At 39.1% G+C, this 22,269-nt stretch overlaps 1 protein-coding gene across 5 annotated transcripts in view; it reads left to right on the top strand.

The window, feature by feature from the left end:
- The window catches only part of CUNH6orf106 (chromosome unknown C6orf106 homolog), a 102,784-nt gene extending 81,123 nt beyond the window's left edge, over nt 1-21,661 (top strand). Inside the window, exons 4-6 of one of the 5 annotated variants that reach the window (XM_027876421.1) lie at nt 1,512-1,840; nt 12,139-12,225; nt 12,700-13,079. In XM_027876421.1, the coding sequence (XP_027732222.1) occupies nt 1,512-1,840; nt 12,139-12,225; nt 12,700-12,978 (695 nt within the window). In that variant the 3' untranslated portion in view covers nt 12,979-13,079. Of the gene's footprint in view, nt 1-1,511; nt 1,841-12,138; nt 12,226-12,699; nt 13,080-20,299 lie in introns of those variants that run through there. The other 4 variants (XM_027876420.1, XM_027876418.1, XM_027876419.1 and 1 more) reach the window with 4 other exon arrangements.
- The last annotated feature ends 608 nt before the right edge of the window (nt 21,662-22,269 follow it).

The following is a 22,269-nucleotide window of genomic DNA, read 5'->3' as shown; positions in this document are numbered from 1 at the left end:
TACCTAACTTAGTCTGTCAGTTCAGGAAATAAGGAACTAAATTAGGAAATTTAAGGTGTGGTATACCTTAAACTGTTTTCTTCAGTGTAACCAAGTAGTTGGGGCTTTCATTTATTTGAAACACAATTGGTATTAAATTATAGCACAATTGGTATTAAATTTTAGATGTTAATTTTGAAATTATAAACTAATCATTAATCAAAAAATAAGCCTATACAATAAGGAGGAAAACCTTGGGTAAAACCCTAGCATTTAACACAAAGCTAAATGAATTAATGAACTAGCAAAAGCAATTTCTGTTCTGTCTCTCATTCCGGGCCTGCCTGAAGTTATTCTACCTTTGACTTTTTATCTTTTAAAAAAACATTTTTAGTGTACATGAAGTTTGGTGCTATTAGTTTTTCTTTACATCTCTAATATATATAAATTCTTTGTCTATTTCCTTGTATGTTTCACATTTATTTTTTATATACCATAATATTCTAATACATTCATTTACCATTACATTCATATACCACAATTCATTCAGCTACTCTCCAGTTATTGAAACTAAGTTGTTTCTGATTTTTTTATTAAAAATTGAGCACATATATATACACATATATAATATATATTATATGTATATAAAGGGGAAAGTGAATTTATGATTACTTTGGACATATAGTTAGCATTGGAATCGAGTCAAAAGATATGATCAGTTTTGTGACTCTTTTTGCGCTATCAGTCTCCAAAACGTACTAAATTATGGTCCAACCAAAGATCAGAGATGTCAAACTCAAGCAGGCTGCAGGGAACCAGATGTAATTTGGAAGTGTTTAACAAAATAGAAATACAATAGAATATAATGTTAATTTATGGTTTTGTAAGTCAGTATGCAGCCGGCAGGGATCCATTCGTTTTTGAGTTTGATACTGTCTTAGATGATCAATGATGGTCCCAGAAAATAAGATAATGGAGCACACTTCCTTTATCTTGTGTAGAAGTGGGTGACTATGGGTCCATAAGATTGTATGTACTATCAGGTGTGGTAGTTGTGAAATTGGTTTTCAACTTTGTTGTTGCTGTTACATGGGTAGGTTATAGTGGTGAAATGGTATATTAGAAAATGACTGGTGTAAAAAAGGTAATAATTCCTTCCCCCAATCATCAAGAGAGCTTGAAACCCATCATCAGTATATTCAAGTATTTGTTTCCCCACAGCCCTGTTACTATTGACTGAAACAATTTTTTCCCCTGATTTTTGCCAGTTTCTTGTCTAAATGACCATTTTACTACACAGGACCCATAAAAGTTGAATTTGGAATTTAAAAAAAAGAAAAAAAAAAGAAAGACGAAAAACGTTGTGTAGAAGTGCCACAGCAGCAGTTCTTAAAAAGATAGCATTCCCCCTTTGGTTCCTGTTAGGCACATTCCAGCCTCTAGACTTGTTCAGCGTTGGGATTCTCTCTGATAGTCACAGTGGCCTGAGGGTGATTCTCCTTGCATTCATGTAAATTGATTTTATTTTTCAGATGTCATCTGGGTGATCCTCAGTGTGGAGGTGGGAGGACTTTTAGGAGTAACGCAGCAGCTGTCATCCTTTGAAACCGAGTTCAACACACAACCGCACCGCAAGGTAGAAGGAAACTTTAACCCATTCGCCTCTCCGCAGAAGAACAGGCAACCAGATGAAAACAACCTAAAAGACCCTGGGGGTTCCGGGCTAGGCTCTATCAGCAAAAACACATGGGCTCCTGCTCCTGACCAAATTGAACAAGATCAAAACGGACTGTCACAAAACTCTGTAAATCTCTCCCCCAGCAGTCACTCAAACAACTTATCGGTAGTGACTTACAGTAAGGTAGGTGCCCTAGGAGAAATGGAGAAGGGGTAGGTGATGGGCCTTGGTGTTTGTTGTCATTGCAGACTTCAAAGCCCAGAATGCCGTTCATCTAAGGAGTTTCTTTTAAGACTATTTAACTCACTTGTTGGCCCTTATGTTTTGATAACATCATCTTAAAAAAAAAAAAAAAGAACCCCTACTTAAAAAAATCTTCATGTCCTGGAGACTTTGCTACATCCACATTTTCAAATTCAATCTTTGGTTGTTCTGGTCTTGTTTGGGTGCTGTAAAAGACAGAGAGGTCCTTCAATTTCTTGAGTATTATTTAAACAAAGTCAAAATATCACCAGGTTATATATATATCCAGGTTAAATGTAGACAACCTTATAAGTTCTCTAAAAGAGTTTGGAAAAAAATGTGGAATTTGTCCAGGATTTGTTTCTGAAAGAAAAGCTCAACGTGGTGCTTTGGATCCACCCATTGCCGTTGGGTCTCTTCAGATATTTTCATCCCATACATATACTCTTCTCTGTACTTTGACTATATTGTTTCCCATTAGCCTGTTCACATAAAGAGTGATCTGAGTGGCATTTTGACTTTGGCTTTTTATCTGTGGAAAATGCATGTTGAGTTTATTATGATTTTGAAATTATTTTTTTGTTGTAAGATCCTCTTAGGTGTTTGCATACTTGTCCTTTGTCTTTATGACAGTTGATTAAAACCTTTTAATCATAGCTTATTGTCTTTCAAGCTCTGTCAGGGTTATTATGCCCAGTTGTTCATTTTTCATGATTTAATAAAGCCCTGATGTTGGGATCTGTACTGTTGCAGGTGGTTCATGTGGCTGGGTCCCAATGAGTATATTTGGTGTATTTTGTATCATTTCTCTCTGACTGATAATACTGGGATGAACCCATCAGTGCTTTGAATTTAGTCAGGTGTTAGATCCAGCATCCCTTTCTGCTGTAGTGATGAAAGCAGTTTATAAAGTAACTTTTGCTTTGTTTCAAGATGGCATTTAGACAGAGGAAGCTAAAATAAGACCATTTTATTTGAGAGGTGAGCTGTTGCGTTATAACCCTAGCTTTTAACATCTCTGGCCGAAGGTTTATACCTATAGATCAGGAGCCCTGGAAAGAAAGCTTGTAGTTTGATTCATATTTCTCAGTGTAGCCTTTTAGGAGAGACCTTCAAGTAATAATGGAAAATTCATACAAATATATGTTGTTGGAGCTGTGGTCGGAGCTCTGACATCATTTCAGGATATACTGTAGAAGTTGGCAGAGTTCATCTTTATTTGATGACAGCAGTATTCCCTAATTTCAAAATCTTAGAAACCCATGTGTGGGTTCATTCCAATTGACCCTAGGTAAAAATGAGCTGGATCTAAGGTGAACACTGCTATTCTGATTAGAACACTCCAGTAAAATTGGAGAGCTCACGAGTTCATTAAAAGGGGATTGATGGGAAGGTGAGGGTTGGAGGAAGAAAGGATTGAGAGAGTTGATTTCCTGTGTGTAATCTCTGTCCTTTATATGTGAACTGCTTGCTATCACATCATTGTTTTTCCGAGTGTCATCTACTTCAGTGTATATAGGCAGCAGCCATTTCTTGTACCTGAAGACCTGGCTGACAAAAAAGCTAGGGAGGTAATTCGTCACACTCTATTCTTTGCTGCTCAGACTACCTCAGAAGTATTGTGTTCTGTTTGGGATACCACATGTTGATGAATTGGAAAATGTCCAGAGGAGGATAATAAGCTAGGGAGAGGAGTCTTTTAAACCATGCCTGAGTAGCTTAGCGAAGAGAAGGCTTAGTGGGAGAACATAACAGTTGAAGGGCCGTGGACTGAGGCTTGTGGAAGAGGCTGTAGACTTAGGCTTTGTAGCTGCTGAAGTAGGGCTAGTGGATGAAAATTGTAAGAACTGTCTAACAGTTAAAATGCTTCCCAAAATATGCTGCTGCTTTTTGAAATATTCCTGGATGGAGTGGTGGACCTGACTAGGTGACTTCTAAAGTCCCTCTTCTAAGATGATCTGATGGTATGAGAACATGCACTGATTGGTTGAAATTTGAATTGTTCTCCCTTTTAATTGTGACTTTTACTTTTCACTTGTACTGGTGCTTTTAAATGAGGATTTTCTCTGTTAGCCCTCCTTGGATTTGCAGACATTGCTTGACACTTCTTTGGAAATTTTAGGTTATAGTGAGGAGGTTTTGATTTCCCTTGTAGCTCAGGTAATACTACTATAGTACTGCCTGAAGTTTTTCAAGGACCGTATTGGATTCTTTAGGACTTGGAGATACTGCAGTAGGGGTTAAAGTTTGAAAAGAACTGTGGCAAAGAGCAAGACTCTGAAGATGGTACCCAAGAGGAAATAACATTGACTATGGGGCATCTGGAGAGATAAAATACTCCAAAACTGAAATTTGATCCCTAGATTCTCCAAACCTGAACAGCATCCTGGTCAGAAATATTGATCACTGCATTTGGCCTTATAATAAGGCCTCTGCTGGCATTTCAAGCTAAGGTCCAGTCATCTCCACTTCTTATCTCCTAAATAGAGTAGAGCTCTTGGAAAATCAATAGGTTTTGAGCACCTAGAATGTGCCTAACAGTTGCCTAAGCACTGTGGAGAATTTATCACCTCTGCCCCACCCCCCCACCCCATGTGACATGATCCTTGACCAGTTTACAGTCTGATTGGAGAGATAAAACCTAAACAAAACAATTAGAAATAAGTCAATATATATTAAAATACTCACCTGTTAAGTACAATTAAATGGTCATTTATAAAGTTTTATAATGTTTGTTCAATTGAATTGAGTACAGACAGTGAGTCTAATAGGAGTTAGATCGTTGTGGGATAGAATCATTAGGGAAAGCTTCATGGGTTTTGAAAAATTAGTAGGATTTGGGTAAATGGAGGAGGATATTTAGGGGTGGGGAGCTAGAGAATGTCATGAACAAAGGTACCAAGGGGAGAATAAGTAAGGGAGGGTGTGTGTGCGTGTATGTATGTGAATATGGGAATGGGAAATAAGGTTGAATACATAAGATGGGGTTAGTAGTTATCTATTTCTAGTTTCTTTTTAGTTAACGTGATAAAACTCATTATCCTTCATACTGCTACCAAATTAATCATCTTTCAAATCCCAGTTCTGATAATGTCACTTGCCCACTTGAAAAAACTTAGTGGTTTTCCCATTGTTTGCTGGAAAAAAAGTTCAAACTTCTCAGCCAGGCATTCAGCAGAGAATTCTCTGACTTTCCTCCCCCCCACCCCATGTCTATCAATCTCTCTCTGTCATGATCTTATTTATTCTTGGTTTTTTTTTTTTTGTTTGTTTGTTTTGTAGTGAGGGCAGTCGGGGTTAAGTGACTTGCCCAAGGTCATGCAGCTGGTACATGTCAAGTGTTTGGTCTGAGGTCAGATTTGAACTCAGGTCCTCCTGACTTCGGGGCCAGTGCTCTATCCACTGCACCACCTAGCTGCCCCTGATCTTATTTATTCTTAAAGGACTATTCCACGTACATGCTGCCTTATTTATGAAGAGCTTCCTGGTTCTGTCCAACTGGGTATGATTGGCACTCTGCCCTCTGAGCCCTCAAAGTACTTTGTTGCCTCTCTTATGACACTTACATTCTCTCTTATTTAACAGTATTTATATACTAGGTATATACTCCATTAGATTATAAACTTTTTGAGGGTAGGATATACATTATCTCTGAAATGACTTCTACCAGGTCTTATGGTAGATGTTTTGTGAATATTTGTTAAATTGAATTACCAGAATGAGCATAATAACAATACTTCTCTCTCTCTCACACACATACACACATCTATGTGTGTGTAACATCTTAATTATTTTTGCTGATAGAGGCAAATAGTGGCAGATATTCTAAAAGTCATTTGCAACTGCCTGTAGAATTAGAAATTTTTGATCTATTTAAATATGAGTTTGTACTGGGGATACATTATGATTCAAACTAAATAATAAAGTCATGTTGTGGAGACCTGGCTATGGAAGATCTGGAAAGCATTACCTTGAAGACCAGTGCCCTCGCCATAAGTAAAGTCATACGTACATTCTCTAAGTTTATTGTTTGATTCTCCCTTCTTAGGCAGAGGAGTGAAAAACTAAATATTTTTGGTTTAAAATATCTTTCCTAGTGTCACAACTTAGAACTTTTGCCAGATCTTCCTAAACTTCATTGAGGAAATAAACAAAAGAGGTAGGTAGAGAAACTGAATAAATCAACAGAATTGAAGCAGCATCACCTCGCAGATAAATTGGACGTTGGTCAATGGCACCTTTTTTCCCTAAAAAGCATTCATATGTGTCATTTGAATGTTGTTTATTTGTCCTTCTAGATTTGAGGTGTGTGTGGGGGGGCAGAAATATTATCTTTATTTCACATAAAAGGAAACTGAAAGAAAGAGAAATTAATTGATTTACCCAGGGAATTTTAGTGGTGGAGCCAGGACTAGACAGGCTGCCTGATTCTGACCCAGAATTCTTGCCACTGGATCTTAGTATGTCATCAGCACAGATTTTTAGGTCAGAGACAGCAGCATGATGTAGTAGGGAGAATTTTGAATTTGGGCTCATGCTACTCAACTCTGCCATTTAATACCTGTATGATCTTGGACAAGTCATTTAATGTATCTGGACCTCAGTTTTCCTTATATGTAAAATAACAGGTTTGGACTAAAGTCTTTTCTAGATCTAAATCTTTTCTGTAAGTGTTGTTTCTCCTGGCTGATGTAAGCAGGTAGGGAGGAAACATCCTTGGCATCAGAAATCATTGAGTGAATATGGCTGGAAATTTGGTTTGCCTTAAAAGAAACTTTCTGCACGTCAAGTGTGTCATGATGCTGTTGGTAGCTCATGACAGCAATTAAAGAAAGCAGATACAAATTTCTGCTGCCTTCACAGTTACAGTTTAACTTGCTAAGGTTGGCAGCATAAAATTAAAAGATTGCTTCATGCATCCTGCTTTTTTAGGGCTGGGTGGATGTGTCAACATAATGGTACATCTGTCACTGTCAGGAAGTGGACACCTTTGCTCTATGTCTAGAACTCCTCCCCAACAACAATTTAATAATAAAATGCTCTTTGGGCTTAATGAAATGTGCCCAGTGGGAACCTGCAGGTGGGAATGACTCTTCTGTCTGCATCCCATACCCCAGGAGTTCCTGAGAGCCTTCCACAGGTAGCCAGAAAAGTGTATGCTGACCTGCTTTGCTCAGTCATAAATCTGGTTTATTAGAAATTGACTGGTCTGTTTGTCAGCTCAATTGTAAGTAGCCTATCCCAGGGATCCTTGAAGGTTAGGACCTGTTTTAATTAACCCTTTATATGCCCTTGTCTAAAAAGCCTCTGTAACAAAATAGACAAGTGAATAGACATCATTCTCTTGACCCAAGGTTAATCTGGCAGATATGTTTATTCTAGTGTTCTGATCTTTTACGGTCAAAATAGCTTCTCTTTGGAGATGTTTTAAGTGTAGCAATAAGCAATTTCAGTGGTGTGACAGGATGGAAAAGAAAAGAAATACTAAAATTAGTTTTTCTCTTGTGATTTTGCTCTTTAAATTTTTGAAGAAATTTAGTTTGTTAATTTGAAGGTACTAGTCACAACTCCTCAGAGATCAAACCAATTGGTTTGGTTCTGAACGTAAGATCACTCTGAAAATAAGACTAACCTAGGATCATGATAGCAGCTTTTTAATCAGCCAGTAGCTGACCTGCCCTGAATGAGTAATTAATTATGCTGGACAAGAAGAGACTCTTGAATTAATTTATTAACTACCTTGACTGGGGTAGGGTGTTTTGATTTTACTTTTTTAAACTGTTTCTGGCTACTTGACATTTCCAGGACTAGATGATAGTATGATAATCTGTTACTGCTTCTACCAAATGCCATGTCATAATAATTACCTTGCCATTCTTTTATCAGTATAGAAAGGTTCACTTTGTTCCCAGGTGTTCATTCATCCATCACTAAGTCATCTACTGTGCTTTCCCTGTACCCTATTCTTGCAGATTTGTCTTCCTAATAATAACCTCTGTCTGATGAATTCTGTATCTAGAATTTAGCAAAAATCAATCTGCTTTTATTAGGTAAGTAGGAGAAGGGAACAAGTATTTATATAATACCTACAATGTGCCAGGGACTGTGGTAAGCACTTTTTGTAAGTATTATTTCATTTGATTTTTACAATAACCCTGCAAGGTAGGTGCTGTTATTAGCCCCATTTTGTAGTTAAAGAAACTGAGGCAGAGGTTCAATGACTTGCCCAGAGGCACACACAGCTTATCTGAGTCTGGATTTGAACGCAAATCTTCGTGACTTCCAGGTGTAGCACTGCACCTCTTAACTGCCGCGCCCCCCCCCCCCCCCATTTACTATTAAATAAGAAGTTAACTGTTCTGGCTACTAGGCAGTGTCTGTAGTAACTTAGGGTAGATACTTTAGTTTAATGTCATTTAGTTTCATTTCAATCAGTTTTATGGGAGTCGTTAGGAGCAAGAGATTTAGCAAAGGAGAGTGCCATCTTCTTGAAATAGCTTTCTGAAGACTTTATGCATGTGAAACAAAGGTGGACCCTATTATTCACAGTTTGGGGAAGAAGTTGGATGTTTTGGTAGGATGAGATATGATGATGACTTCTTAATTCAAAGTTGTTTTTTTTTTAAGTATGCAATATTCATCTATAGTGAGGCTAATGGCCATGTATGACAGAGTATGTATGTAACCATCTATTTTATTTGTTTGTTGTTTTGTTTTAGGCAGTTGGGGTTAAGTGACTTGCCCAGGGTCACACAGCTAGTAAGTGTCAAGTGTTTGGTCTGAGGCGCCATTTGAACTCAGGTCCTCCTGACTTCAGGGCCGGTGGTCTATCCACTGTGCCACCTAGCTGTCCCTATAATGTGAGTCCTTTCTTTTTTTCGTGAGGTAGTTGGGGTTAAGTGACTTGCCCAGTCACACAGCTAGTGAATATTATGCATCTGAGGCCAGATTTGAACTCAGGTCCTCCTGACTTCAAGGCCAGTGCTCTTATCCACTGCACCACCTAGTGGCCCCTGTAACCATCTATTTTAGCTACTAATCTATAGGATTGTTCTCTTTGACTGTCAGACAAAGGCCTTTTATAAAAACTTTTAAAAGATGGTTCCTGGAGAATGTAGTGGACTTTGCAGCTTTCCCTGTTTTATCCAGTGTGTAACAGTTTCTGGCAGGGGTCAGAGACCATACCCCTTCCATTGTGCTGTCAGAAGCAAATAGTGCAACCAGTTGTGGTATTTAGAATTGTGTTGTTCCCTTGGTGCTAGCCTCTTTGGCAGCTATAGCGAATCCAGCTAACAACATTGATTTGTGATGCTGTGAGCCTCTTATTACTGATTTAACTGAAATCTGTTTTACTCATTCTCCCATTCTCCAAAGAAAGGAATGGTTCTTCATAAAGCTTCATTTCCTGAGTTTAGCATCTTATAGGCAACACTTATGTCTTAGTTTCTTGTGACAGCAGTGGGTGATACACACTTCTCAAAATAACTCTTCTGTGGCTATGTCCCCTGATTACATCCAAGATGGTTTAGGGTTTGGTCATCCATCAGTAATGATTTTAAATTTCTTTTGAATGTGTTGTGTTGATTTCTAATTCAGAAATACACCCAGGCACAACTTGGTCACGTTTTGTTCTTAGGGTTATAGGCCTCCAGAAGATCATTTTCCCAAAGGAACCAGGTCTTCTGCCTTGGAACAAGAAGTAGTCCACTCAACTCTGTTCTTCTAGAACAAGAAGTCTTAACTAAGGGTTCATGAACTTTCTTAAAAAAGTACTTTGACAGCTGTATTTCAGTAAATTTTGTTTTCTTTGCAGTCCTAAGTATTTTTATTTTTATTCAAAAATACTGTTTTAAGAAGAGATCTCACTGGATCTTCACCAGACTGCCAAAGGGATCCATAATATAACAAAAGGTTAAGAACTTCTACTCTAGGGGCATAAAGGAAATAAATAGGGGTGGCTAGGTGGCATAGTAGATAAATCACTGGCCCTGGAATCAGGAGGACCTGAGTTCAAATCCAGCCTCAGACACTTGATACTTACTAGCTTTGTGACTCTGGGCAAGTTACTTAACCCCAATTGCCTCTACTTCTGTGTTACTGCTGCTGTCTCTCCATGGACAGCTTGTGGTTGTAAGGGCAAGTAGGCTAGGCTAAGCCTTGCCAGGTAGTAGTGTAAAGTGTAAAGTCTTGCAGGCATTTAAGGAATCAATCTACTGGCATTCCTACTGTTACATGGTCTATTGCTGTGGGGAGAATGAGTCAGACATTTTCATGGGACTCCTAAGGATTTTCAGGCCATTGAGATTTTAATTTTTTAAATGGAGGGAAAAATCAGCCACCAACATAAATACTTTCCATGGAGCTCAAAGGAAAGTAGAAAATCATGTATAAATACTGATTGTCTGAAATTCTTATATTTCTAAGGGAATCTACAGAACATATTAATAATACTGTATGGCCATGTAGTGCTTTATACTGTAGAAGTCCTTTTGCAAATGTTATTTCATTTTATCCTCAAAACATCCTGCGGAAATGTGCAGGTGTTATCCTTGTTTGACAGATGAGGAAAAAGGAGACATAGACAGGTTATAACTTGCCAAAAGTCATTCATGAATCTGTGGTTGACTCAGGATGACAGCCTGGGTCTCCTGACTTGTAATTATAATTCTGCCATTCTAGACATACTATTATTATGTGTTCTTTGATGTCAGATACCAAGGTAAGTTGTGTTAAAAAAAAAAAAGTAGCCTTACACTTTTAATTGTGATGTGGATATGTGTATACTTCTTTCTTCCTCCAAAGACTCCAGAAACACTCCAAAGAGTTTTGTGACTGAGAAGGAGACAACACAGAATTTAAGCAACTTGCCATGGGTTAAAGCAGATTAACAATATGAACATTTTGTAATTAGGAGTTTGCCAGTTTTGCTAGATTTTGATAGGTCTAAAGTAATTCTTTTTTTGAATATTGGTTGAATCAGAATATTGGTTAAAATTTTACTATTTTCTCCTGTGTTTAAATTGGCAATGGTCATAATAAATTAATCAAACACTATGGGTTTAAAAACCTTTCTCTTATAGCACATTAGAAAGACCGAAGATTAAAATTATGTCCAAGGACTGATCTTTTTTCCTCATTTACTAAGAATATTTCATTTATTTCTAAGTGACAGCAAAACCACTTAGCTCCATTTTGTTTACTTTTGAACTTTGAATATTATCCAAGCTGCCCAGATTCTGACTGTACTTGCTAACAACTAAAATGAAGTTTGTGTTTTTTATGAATACTGAGCTATTTTGGGGGATGAGGGGGAAACACTTTACCATCATATTAATAGTGCCAATCAAATCCTGGTAAAAGTTTAAAAATAATTTTTTTTAAACGGGGCTAGTGAGGAATTATTCATGGATAGCAGGGATAGGTTCAACCATGTTGACATATTTTACAAGTACCTGACAATTTTATTCCTTGTTTAGTTGACAATATCTGTATTCTGAATTCATGCTCAGTTGTGGCTGTTGTTACCAGGTTACTGTGTGAAGCCTGCTAGAAAATGTAAAGTCTATCATTGTTCTCCACCAAAAAGAAACTGGTTCCCTAAATTACCTTCATTTCTTTAAAACCCTTTCCAAAGATTTGGTCATGTTCCAGCAGGAATATCTGTGTTTTTGCTGCCATTTCATCTCCTGGGGGCCAGTTAGATTCACTCCATACATTCACATTTACTACTCTGGTATTACTATGTACTACTCTGGTATCATTCTGGTATTAACCAGTAATTATTAGGTAAGCACAGTGAGGGATGGAGAAAAATATGAAATAGCCTTTCCTCTCAAAGAAAGTATGGTTGGAAAACTAAAGCTAATATACTTGATGAATAATGAACTGTATATGATAGTGCTGGATTATGTCAAAGGCCATAGAATTCAGAGGAAAAGAGGGATCAGTGAAGGCCAGAGTACAGGATCTTAGAATATAAGACTGCCGGGGAAACTTAACACTATCTGCTATTCCCTGGGTATCCAGGTATGGACTATTGACCCCAGGTTGCAGTCCTCCACAAGTCTTACCTAATAAGCTAGCATAGATGTGCTTGTATGACCTGCTTCCCCAACACCATTGTGTAACCAGCTGCTAACAGCTTTGGATCTGTTAGTATTTGTAATTCTTAAAAAGTTCACATGTACCACTGATAACTAGTACACTGTTAGATCTGATCCAGTCTCCTCATATTATAGATTAGGAAATTGAAGCCTAGAGTAGTCAGAGAAGATTTAATAGAAAAGGAATTGAAGAAGGCTATAAGAGGGGAACTTCAAGGAGAGGTAGGAATGAGTATGTGGAACAGTGAGAAGGCAACCCCAGATTAGAATAACAATGTGTATATAAAGAAGTATAGTAGGAAATAAGTGTATGTAGTTAGAGTGGGGAACCAGTTAGGAGGGTCGTGGCCACTCAGTAGAAAAGTGAAGGTTTTATGTGAAAAGAAATGGAAAACCATTGACTACTTTTGAGCTGGGGAATGATTTGAATCCGCAAGGTATAATAAGACTTGGAGTTTTTTCTTTTGTTTTATTTTTTCCTTCATTTTCTTTATACCCAGCAGCAGCATAGTGGGTGAAGTAATTGTATTCTAGGGAAAGGAGTAGTATTTAGAGAATACTGTACAAAGTTGAATAGAAGTTCAACTAGGATTGTGGGACTTGGAGGAGGGTGGAGGGGAGTGTCCATAAGTCTCAGCCTATTCCTTACCAAAAATCCTTATTTGAATTCAGACTTCTTCCTTGCACCAATGTCAGTTTGTTTATATCACCAGGAACTTGGATCTCCACCGGCCAACAGACCTTCAGACTAGATCCTCTCCATTGGGTTTCCACCCCAGCGGGACTCTACAGGTGTTTGGATCCAGTTCTTACTCCCATTCTAGTGTTCTCCCCTGCCCTAAGGGTAGAGAAAAGGCCACCAGGGAGCTCTGCCATTATCCCACCTGGAGTCCAGCACACTTCACTGTTGGAGAACCGTTTTGTTTTTGTTTTTGGTTGTTGTTTTTTGTTTTTGCATTATTCCAAACAGTTTGAAGAGTGCACTTCCTAACTTTTTACTTGAAGGGGTGTATCTAACCCAGCTGGAAGCTTCCTCCGTCTTCTTGTAGACCTTTAAACAACTTGTTCTCATTCAAGTTAGTGTTTGAGTTTTATTTTTCAGAGTGCTTTTCTTGATGCTTAAATGGGTAGGGGAGGGCTTCTCCACAAGGTAGGGTCTGCTCTGCCCCTTTTGGGTTGGGGATGTCCAAGTTGACTCTGGGAGCTGCCTTTGACCATGGGGATTCTGGAACACATGAGTGAATCCGAGGGGACTGACTGCCCCCAGCAGGGTTGAAGAAGTTAGTTGGCAGCCACAAAAGAACTGCTGTAGGCGGTAAGTATGGAGAATGGTTTAGCAGTGCTTTTTAACCCTTTCCGTTCTGTGGCATGCTTGGAGCTTTGTGGCACTGTAATAGGCATCACCAAAAGACTCATGAACTGAGCATGTCCCTGCTCATAACCAAGCTAACTTCTGCTCATGCTGGTTCTTTGACTCATCTATGGCCAACACACACGTGAATCTTCTGTAATCACATTGGAGTGGTTTTTTTGTCAGTGGTACAGTGGCCAGAAAACTTCTTTCACTAATGACATACCAGTAGCATGCCTCAGCATGCTGATTGAAAACCACTAGTTTAGAAGAAATGGGGAAAAGAAGCCAGATTTGACTAAATGATCCTTGCCCATATAAAATTGTCCCTAACATCTATACCAATATTCAGTGTATTTTATTTTAGCTGACAAGTGACTAATGGTTTGAAAAAGTGTCACTGATTTAACCAGGGTAGCCTTGGTATATATAGAGAGTAGGGCCTTACCACCTGGCCACCCCATATTTGCCTTAGTAGGATTGGGGTAGAACCAAAGTACTAAATGCCATATTCTTCTGTGTTTGTATTCAGTGTACATAAGTGATACAAAAGAACAAGCGCTAGTCTGGAGAAGCATTGACCGGGAATGACTCAGGAAATGATGTAGAAGAGAGAGGGGACTCATGGTGTTATCTGATGCTGCCATCAGTGTACACTGGGAGATTTATGTTATTTTGCAGCATGCAGCAAAAGCCTCCTGTCTCTTTATTAATCTGTGTGAACCTTTTTATTTATTTAAATCAAATCACAAATAAAAGCAAAATAAAGACAGGTGTGTGAAGTTTCCGTGTTGTGGTGGTTTATCCAACAGCAAACTCACTATTTTGAAAAGGGTAACAAAAATAAATAAATAAAGGCATTCAGCAGAATTTGGGTCTGTCTAGCTTCTAGAGATACTCTAAAGAGAGCCAGGCTCACAAGTACAGTGAGTTTCAGTCTTGATTTCAACAAATAGTTAAATGCCTAGTATGTATACCACATTGTGCAAAAGCATTAGCAAATAGAGGGACTAGGGATTGATTCTGAGCCAAAGAAATGCAAAGTATGCTCTCTGCCACTAAGCTGAGTGACAAAATTTGTACATCTGTGTAATACTTTCCCATTTACAAAACATTTTTATCCTCTTTTTCTTTTTTTCTCATCTTAGATCCTCACTAAAACTGTCAGATGGTAGTTGGGATGGGTGATGATGACTCAGATTTCTGTTACATTTTAAGGTTTACAAAGTATTTTTCTCATAAGGATTCTGTGTGGTTCAAGCATTGTTATCTTCATTTTACAGATAAATAAACTGATGTTCAGATGGGACTGTGACTTGCCCAGAATCACATTATAGCTGCTGAGAGCCAGTGCCTGGACTTTTGCCCCTATTTCCTAACTTCAGGTCCGGTGCTCCTTTCCCTCTTGTTACATTAGGAGCCCTTGGGGGCTCTTAGAAGGTGACTTATTCAAGATCATGCAGCTACTAAGTGGGGGAAAATGAAACTAGAAGGCTAGATCTTATGAATCTGAATCTTGTTCTATACTATGATGCTGAAAGTAATTGGTGAATAAATAACATCAAAAGGACTATTTCTTTCTCCCCTTGGCACCTTGGCTCAGTAAACATCCTCTTGCTCAGAAGTAGTTTTCAACTCAGATTTTCTTTGAAGACGTTATTTTAGAGCAGAGTATTTTAGCCAGAGCCATAAAGTGCTTCAAGTACCAAACCCAGATAAGACAATTGGTAACCAAATCATAGTATGTAGACTTTGTATTGTACTCCATAGGCATCTTGCAAACTGTCCTGCTACCTGCACATTTGGGGCCGTTGGGACCACAAGCTGATTACAATGCCTATTTGGAAAGTTAGTGTAACTCACAACTAGTTGCCCAGGAAAACATTTATCAGTAAACACTTTTCATTGTACATTTCAAGTGGAAGCTGAAACTCAAACTGACTCTTGATCATTCACAACAATAGAGGTCAATGTTATTGTGGCGACCAAAAGCAGAAAACAAATTGGAGACTCTAAGGAATACATATGAAATAATCTTCATTCACACCCATTTTGACAACTGTAAGAGCAAATGATGTGTTGGACGATTTTTTTTAAAACAACTTTTGCTCTGATAGATGCTGTGTACTAAGGATTAGAAGAAATTTTTTTTTTTAATTTTAGGGGCCTGAGTTCAAGGTAGATGGAAAGTGAGTGTCTCAATTTCATTTTTTAAAAAAATCTTTGAAAATAATAGATCCTGATTATCTCTGGGTGTCTTATGATATAAAATCTGGAAGACTCAGGAACCTGCCTGACTGCTCTACCATCTTGATTGGTTGAAGGTCATGTTCCTGCTCCTTGCAGCAGAGCCCGTTGTTCTTGTGAGGAGCAGAAAAGCATCCCTGACCCAGCTGAGAGGTAGAGAATACTCTATATCCATGAGAGTTCCTCTGCCTTCTAACTTGAGTCAGGGCTCTGGTTCCATTTCCAGCACGATGATATGACACCCATTGGATGTTGGAATCTCCATTGAGGAAAGTGGGAATACTATTGAAGAATGAGTTCCTCATTGTTGAATACTTGCTGCACTTTTGTTGGAAACCATAATCCTATGTGAATGAAAGTCTCTGGAAGCTGGGCCCAATAACCCTACCTCAGAAAGCCTTTCTACTTGTCCAGGTAGGGTCTTGTGAATTTTGGCCACTGTGTTGTCATTATAGGTAATTGAGGTCGTATTCCTTGTTCCCCAGAAAATATTCTTGTTTCCCATAAAAACAGCATAGCAACTCATCAGTAATCTGCAAACTCACAGATTTAAACTGGGATTTTGTAAGCAAAAAATTTTTGTATTATATAAAGGATTCCTGTTTGGGTGCTGGTTAGATTAAGATAATCTCTGAAATCCCTTCCCACTCTGAAATTGTGACCTTTTCTTGAGGGTGTGAATGAAGATTATTTCATATATATTCCTTAGAGAGTCTCCTATTTGTTTTCAGCTTTTGGTCACAATAACATTGACCTCTGTTGTTGTGAATTATCAAGAGTCAGTTTGAGTTTCAGCTTCTACTTGAAATGTAGTTGTGAGTTACACTGACTTTCCAAATGGGCATTGTAATCAGCCTCGTGGCCCCAGTGGCCCTTTGTTTCATGTGTCTTGTAGTTGGGCTCAGGACTTAGGTGTTGCCACCTGTTATATCCCTTCTGTTGCATTCCATCGTCATCTGTGACATGACTGACTTGTGGAAGAAACTATGCTACTGAAATCAAGTCAGATAAGTGCTTTTGGTGTCAAGATCTCAAAGTGATCTTGAGCCTACCTACTTTAGTCCTTAGCTTAATTTCACAAGGTAATGTCTACATTCACCCTGTTTGGGTGTGTAGTGAAAAAGTTATTTCCTAGTGTGTAGGTGCCTTAACTCTGTCTTAATGATGGAAGCTGATCATATTGGCCACAATACACTGTTATCCTGTCCTTTCAACTGTAGCTGCTAGAGAACAATAATCATGGTAGTGGCACTGAACACTAATCATGGTAGTGGCACTTAGGTTGATAGCTCCCGGTGAGGGAAAAAAATGGAGTTTTTTGGTATCCTGCCGTAAGACAATCTGCACAAACTGTGCTTGGAAATTTCTTCATTCCTTGCTGCCTCTCAAAATCTATTACTTTTTCTCTCTACTTGAACGATCTGCCCTCAGTATTTAAAATCAAGCATAAGTACAGCAGATGTCTTAAACTATTTGAAAATTGTATTCTTTTTCTTCCTTAAAGTGATAGTGCTCGCTTTGATGGTATGAGAGCAGTGGAAAGGGAGAAAGAACAAGCATCAGAAGGTACCTTTCTGCCTCTTTAAATAGGCCTTCAGTACCTCCACCCCTGGAATTATTGCCATTTCTCTGGTGAAAGGGAATTAGGAATCATTTCTTCCTTCCCCTAAATGTCAAGGAAATGGTAAATAGAGGATCGAGGAAAGCTTGTATAAAATAGATTAAATACCACATTGTAAGTAAGTAGTCTAAGGGTCAGAGCACTAGTGTGGAAATTTTAAAATGTGTTCTTCCATCTACCTCTGCCAACAGGCTTAGGCTTTAACGTTTCCTTCTCAGTAAAATGAAGATGCACACCTGTGTCTTGAACTCTGTTCTGTGTATTTCCCAGACTTGTAACACTAGGCAGTTCAAATGTGTGTAATATGAGCTGGAGGTAGGATAGTTGTGCCTCATAGAGGCTGTCCTGAAGTTTAAAAGATAGGCTAGGAAGTTTAATTTGGTATGAACAAACACTTGACAGCAAATGAACACTCCTCATATCAAATTTATCTGTATGAAATTTTTCCTCACTGTGTGACTCCAGGCAAAGTCATTCAGATCTCTCTGAGCCTTCTTTCCTCATCTGCAAAACGGGGACAAAAATAGTGCCTACCTCAGGGTTCTTGTGAGAATCAAATGAGATCATAGATCCAATATGTATGTGTGTGTATGTGTGTGTGTGTGTGTGTGTGTGTGTGTGTGTGTGTTAGCTATGGTAGTGATGCCTACTGTCAGTGATACTTTAAGGTTATAACATAATTATTTCCCCCCAACAACTCTTTGTAGACTAGGTAGCATAATTTTATTATTTTTATTCTCTTTGTCTTATACATGAAGAACCTGAAATTCAGAGAGATAATGGCATGCTCGAGATATCACATAGCTAATTTATGCAAAATCCAGGACTTTTTCTATGAATCTGTGAATTCTGTAGTGCAAATGTTTATCATCTCCCTTTGACAGATGAGAAAACTGTGGCTCAAGGAAGGGAAGCAATTTGCCCATAACTCATGAAACTGACTTAGTCTTTACTTTTGACTCCCAAATACAGTGCTGTTTCTGCTACATCATGCTACTTCCCATAATATTATTTCTCTAAGCTGAAACTCCACTGGCTTTTTGGTAGGTTTATGGCATACTAGGATAAGTGTTTGAACTGTTGTTGAGAATTGAGTCTGAACCACTTGTCTTAAGCCTCCTTCTTTCCTTTGCCTTCCTCTTCATTTGGTAACTGCTGTTCTGCTTGGAATTGTCACTCTAAAGAATAGTTATTTCTTAGGGACTATGGAAGGCTGGAGCTGTCTGCTGTAGAGCATCAGGGAAGTGGAATGATAGCTCCCAGGGGCTTTGGTTCAGTGACACTATTCAGTAATTGGGATTCTGGCAGGGCGGGGTAGGGTGATTGGTAACAGCAAGAAGAAGACCTCTAGTTAGCATTTAGGTAAGGTTGTGCTTTACATTGGAGGCCCCCTCCCCATTCTTTCTGGTTTCCCTGGTCTCTAGGTTTGAATATAATCAAGCCACTGGGTCTCTGGATCTTTTGTGGTCTGGTTCAGGTAAATTTTTGCAAACTTGAAAATAAAATCACTAAAATATTGGAACTGGAAAGAACCTTCAAGATCTCTAGTCCAGAAGTCTTTAACCTTTTTTGAGGCATGGACGCCTTTGGCAGGCTGGTGAAGCCCCTGATGCTTTCTCAGAACCATGTTTTTAAATGCATAAAATAAAATACATAGTGTTACAAAGGGTAATCAATTATGTTACAATAAAGATGTCATTTTTTTCCCATCCAAGTTCATGGACTCCCTGAAATCTATCCACAGATGCATTGAGGGGAGGTCTGTGGGCCTCAGGGTTAAGAAACTATGCTGTATCACCTCATTTTATAGAAGTGAAAAGGGAAGCCCATAGAGGGATATTTGACATGCCCAGAGTTAAGCTGTCAGTCAGTGGCAAGACTAACCCTCCTGAGCCACAGTCCTCAGCACTGCTCTTGCCACTATACTATGTTATCATAGTCCTTTGGTTCATATAGGACAGTGCTAGCACTCCCACAAATTGGTAACATGGCCTGGTGAGTACAACTAATGAAATAAGTCAACATATACCTCTGTCTGAGAGTGTATGCTTTGATCTATAACTCTGGTCATTCACCTTTTTACTGGGAGAAAGTAGGCATGCTTCACTCTCAGTTCTTTGATGAGAGTTCTGAAGTCTTTCAGTATTGCTTCCCTTTACGTTATTGTGTTTGTTTTTTAATAAATTACTCTCCTGGTTCCGCTTACTTGGCTTTGCACCAGTTCATATAAGCCTTCTTAAATTTTCCTGAATTCTTCATATTTGTAGTTTTCTTACGGTGCAATAATATCCTGTTACATTAGTTTATCATAGTTTCTACTTTCCTACCACAAAAAAGTTAACATCTGTTTTAGTGACTTGTTTCTCTTGACACTTTGTGTGGCTAGTTAACATTCCTTGATGAAGTGGGGTTATCTAAATGTATACATATTAACAGTTACTTATCAAACAAAGGGTTTTTTGGCTAACGGAATTTTGTTCCCAGACACTCAAAATTGATCATAATAAAAAGAAAGAAAGAGAAAGAAAGAAAGAAAGAAAGAACTAGTAGGAGAAGAGTGATAGTTGCAATATTAAGAGAATGGAGGAGAAGAAAAAACTATAGCTCTTTAGTCATTTCTTTCAACAGGTGTACTAGACTAAATCTGATTCTTAGCAGATAGGGGAAATAAGACCATGAAACATTGGATTCCTGTATGTGGGACGTAGGTTAGAAGCATGGAATTTGGGGGCAAACTTCCTTGAGAATGGGTGACAGCAGGTGACCTACATATGTGGTACACCATGTCCAGATTTGTAGACGAAGAACAAAAGTGTCATGTTAGCTGGCCACTTTGGGGGAGATCTTACACAATATCAACACTGTTAATTAAACCTAGGCCTTCTCACTCCCAAGTCCTTGGTTCCCTCCACTGTCTTACTGACATCTAGTGACCAAGGGACCGTACTAGCAATTGTTGAGACAGTGGAACAAAGGAAAGTGTATTGAATGCAATTGGTTCTATTAATGGTTGACTTGTCAACACTGTCTTGATGCTGTCAAAAATAAATCACTTATTGTCTTCAACTCTCTTCCAGGGGTTCCACGGCCCTTATCCTTTTGGACAGTCTTAAAATGGGTATCATCATGAAGAGAAATTTACAAAGAAGGATTGACTTTGGGTAGGGAGGGCAAGGGGTTCCTTTGGATTCCAGACAACACAATATGGACCTCTGGCTCTGACTCCACATCCTGGATGAAGAGGAATCTGAACAGACTGGTTTCAAGTAAACTCTGTGTGCATGTGGGAATGCTGATCGAGGCTACAGAGAAGGAATCCTCACGGTCAAGCTGTGTTATGGGAAGGGGGGAGGGGCTTTCTTTTTCTTTTTTTTTAAGCTAACACAAGTAATTAGATTGCTCAGGTGGGGGAAAAGGTTTAGAAATGGGAGAGAAAAAAAGCCATCTTTTTAAACAAAACTTATTTTGCCTATAGAGAGGCTGTTGTTTTGAGAAAATGTTAAGTTGTTTTTGATTTTTTTTTCCCACCCCCCCTTCTCTCCCTGTCCTCCAACCTCATTTTTAAAGAACAAGGGGCAGCGTGTGTGGCTTTGGATTGGCTATTGTACTCCTTGCTCTGAGCAGGGCAGATTGGAAAGCTCAAGTGAAACATGTGTTTTGGGAGTCCGTGTGTCATTGCAGCAAGTGTTTTATCTGTTTAATGTGAGGTTAGAGCAGGTGCTGACCTTGTGTTTTGAATGGCATCAGCCATTTAATTGTCACTCTTCCCCCCTTTTAATCTTGTTGATTTACCCTTTTGGCATTTGAATTAACTGACCTGTGGCTCTTTGTCACCAAAAAACCTCTCTGAAGACCACTCTTTCCCCATGTCTTCAACAGAGGAGGCCTCTGGAACAGGCCTCAGATGGTGGAGGTCTTTTTATTCATCTGAAGGTATCCCTGGCACACACGCACACTCTGAAATCTGTAACAAGGAACAAAATTGCTTTTCTTCCACATTTCTCTTATTATAGAGAAATATTGTCCACAGGTGAGATTCTGTTTAGGGTTTTTCATGCATTGACTTTCAATAACAGGGGATAGACTACATGCCCTTATGTTCTTCTCCCCCCTCCCCAAAAAAAGAAAGTGTGTATGTTTCGTGGTGTAATTCACCAGCTAGTGTGTAGTGTGTAAGTTTTAAGGTGTCATATATTTCTCTGTTTTCACCAAATTTCCTCCCTCAAGTCCTCCTTTGTGATGTGTTCACAGCCAGCCTGTGGAGGCTGAGCTGCTGCTGTCTGGAAATATTGAAACTAGAGCCGGAAGTGTAATCAGCCATAGGGGAGAGCCACATTCAGTCACTTCTCAGTCTTAGAGGCCACATTAGTCTGGAAACGAGAGGTCCTCTGGGCAGGGTGCTTTGTAGAAGTGGCTGGGAACTAGGGTTAATGGGCAGGGGAGGGGGTGGGGCGGGGTACGGGAATTACAGCCAGAGCTGGGGCCCAGCTGCTGGCTATACATCTGCTTCAGGCTCAAATCTCTGCACTGCCCTAGCTGCCTGTTGGCTCTGGGACATGTAGGATATGGTTATCCCAGTGGGAAGCTTGAACCAGGCTAGAACAGCTGTCTGCCAAAGATACAAGAATATGCAAAGTCCTCTTCCAGCCCCTATCCTTACCCCTCCAATCACCCTTCTCCCCAAACCACACTAAAAAGTCTTAGCAAATAACCAAGTCAGGAGGGTTGTGTTGTCTCTCAGTGAGTGAATCTGAAATGTAGTTGCAGTATTGTCTGCCCATTGCCACTGCCAGGGTGGCATTAAGCTTCCCAGACCAGATATGCAGCTGCAGGGGGTCCTGTAGCCTCTGTGTGTATGTGTGTCTTTGTGTGCTTGAGCAATGTATGTATAAGGTTTTAGTGTCTGTTTGGATGATAGTTCTGAGAATATGGTCCTTCTCATCCTCCTCTGATATTGGTGTTTTGTTTTTTTAAAAGAATGATTGTAAGAGAGGGGCTTCTGTGTGTGTGTGTGTGTGTGTGTGTGTGTGTGTGTGTGTGTGTGTGT

Source organism: Vombatus ursinus, unplaced genomic scaffold (genome assembly GCF_900497805.2).
Source record: "Vombatus ursinus unplaced genomic scaffold, bare-nosed wombat genome assembly UNPS02014811.1, whole genome shotgun sequence".
Classification (NCBI taxonomy): Eukaryota; Metazoa; Chordata; class Mammalia; order Diprotodontia; family Vombatidae; genus Vombatus; species Vombatus ursinus.
The sequence above is the reverse complement of the archived record's forward strand: the minus strand, read 5'-3'. Positions and strand labels throughout refer to the sequence as shown.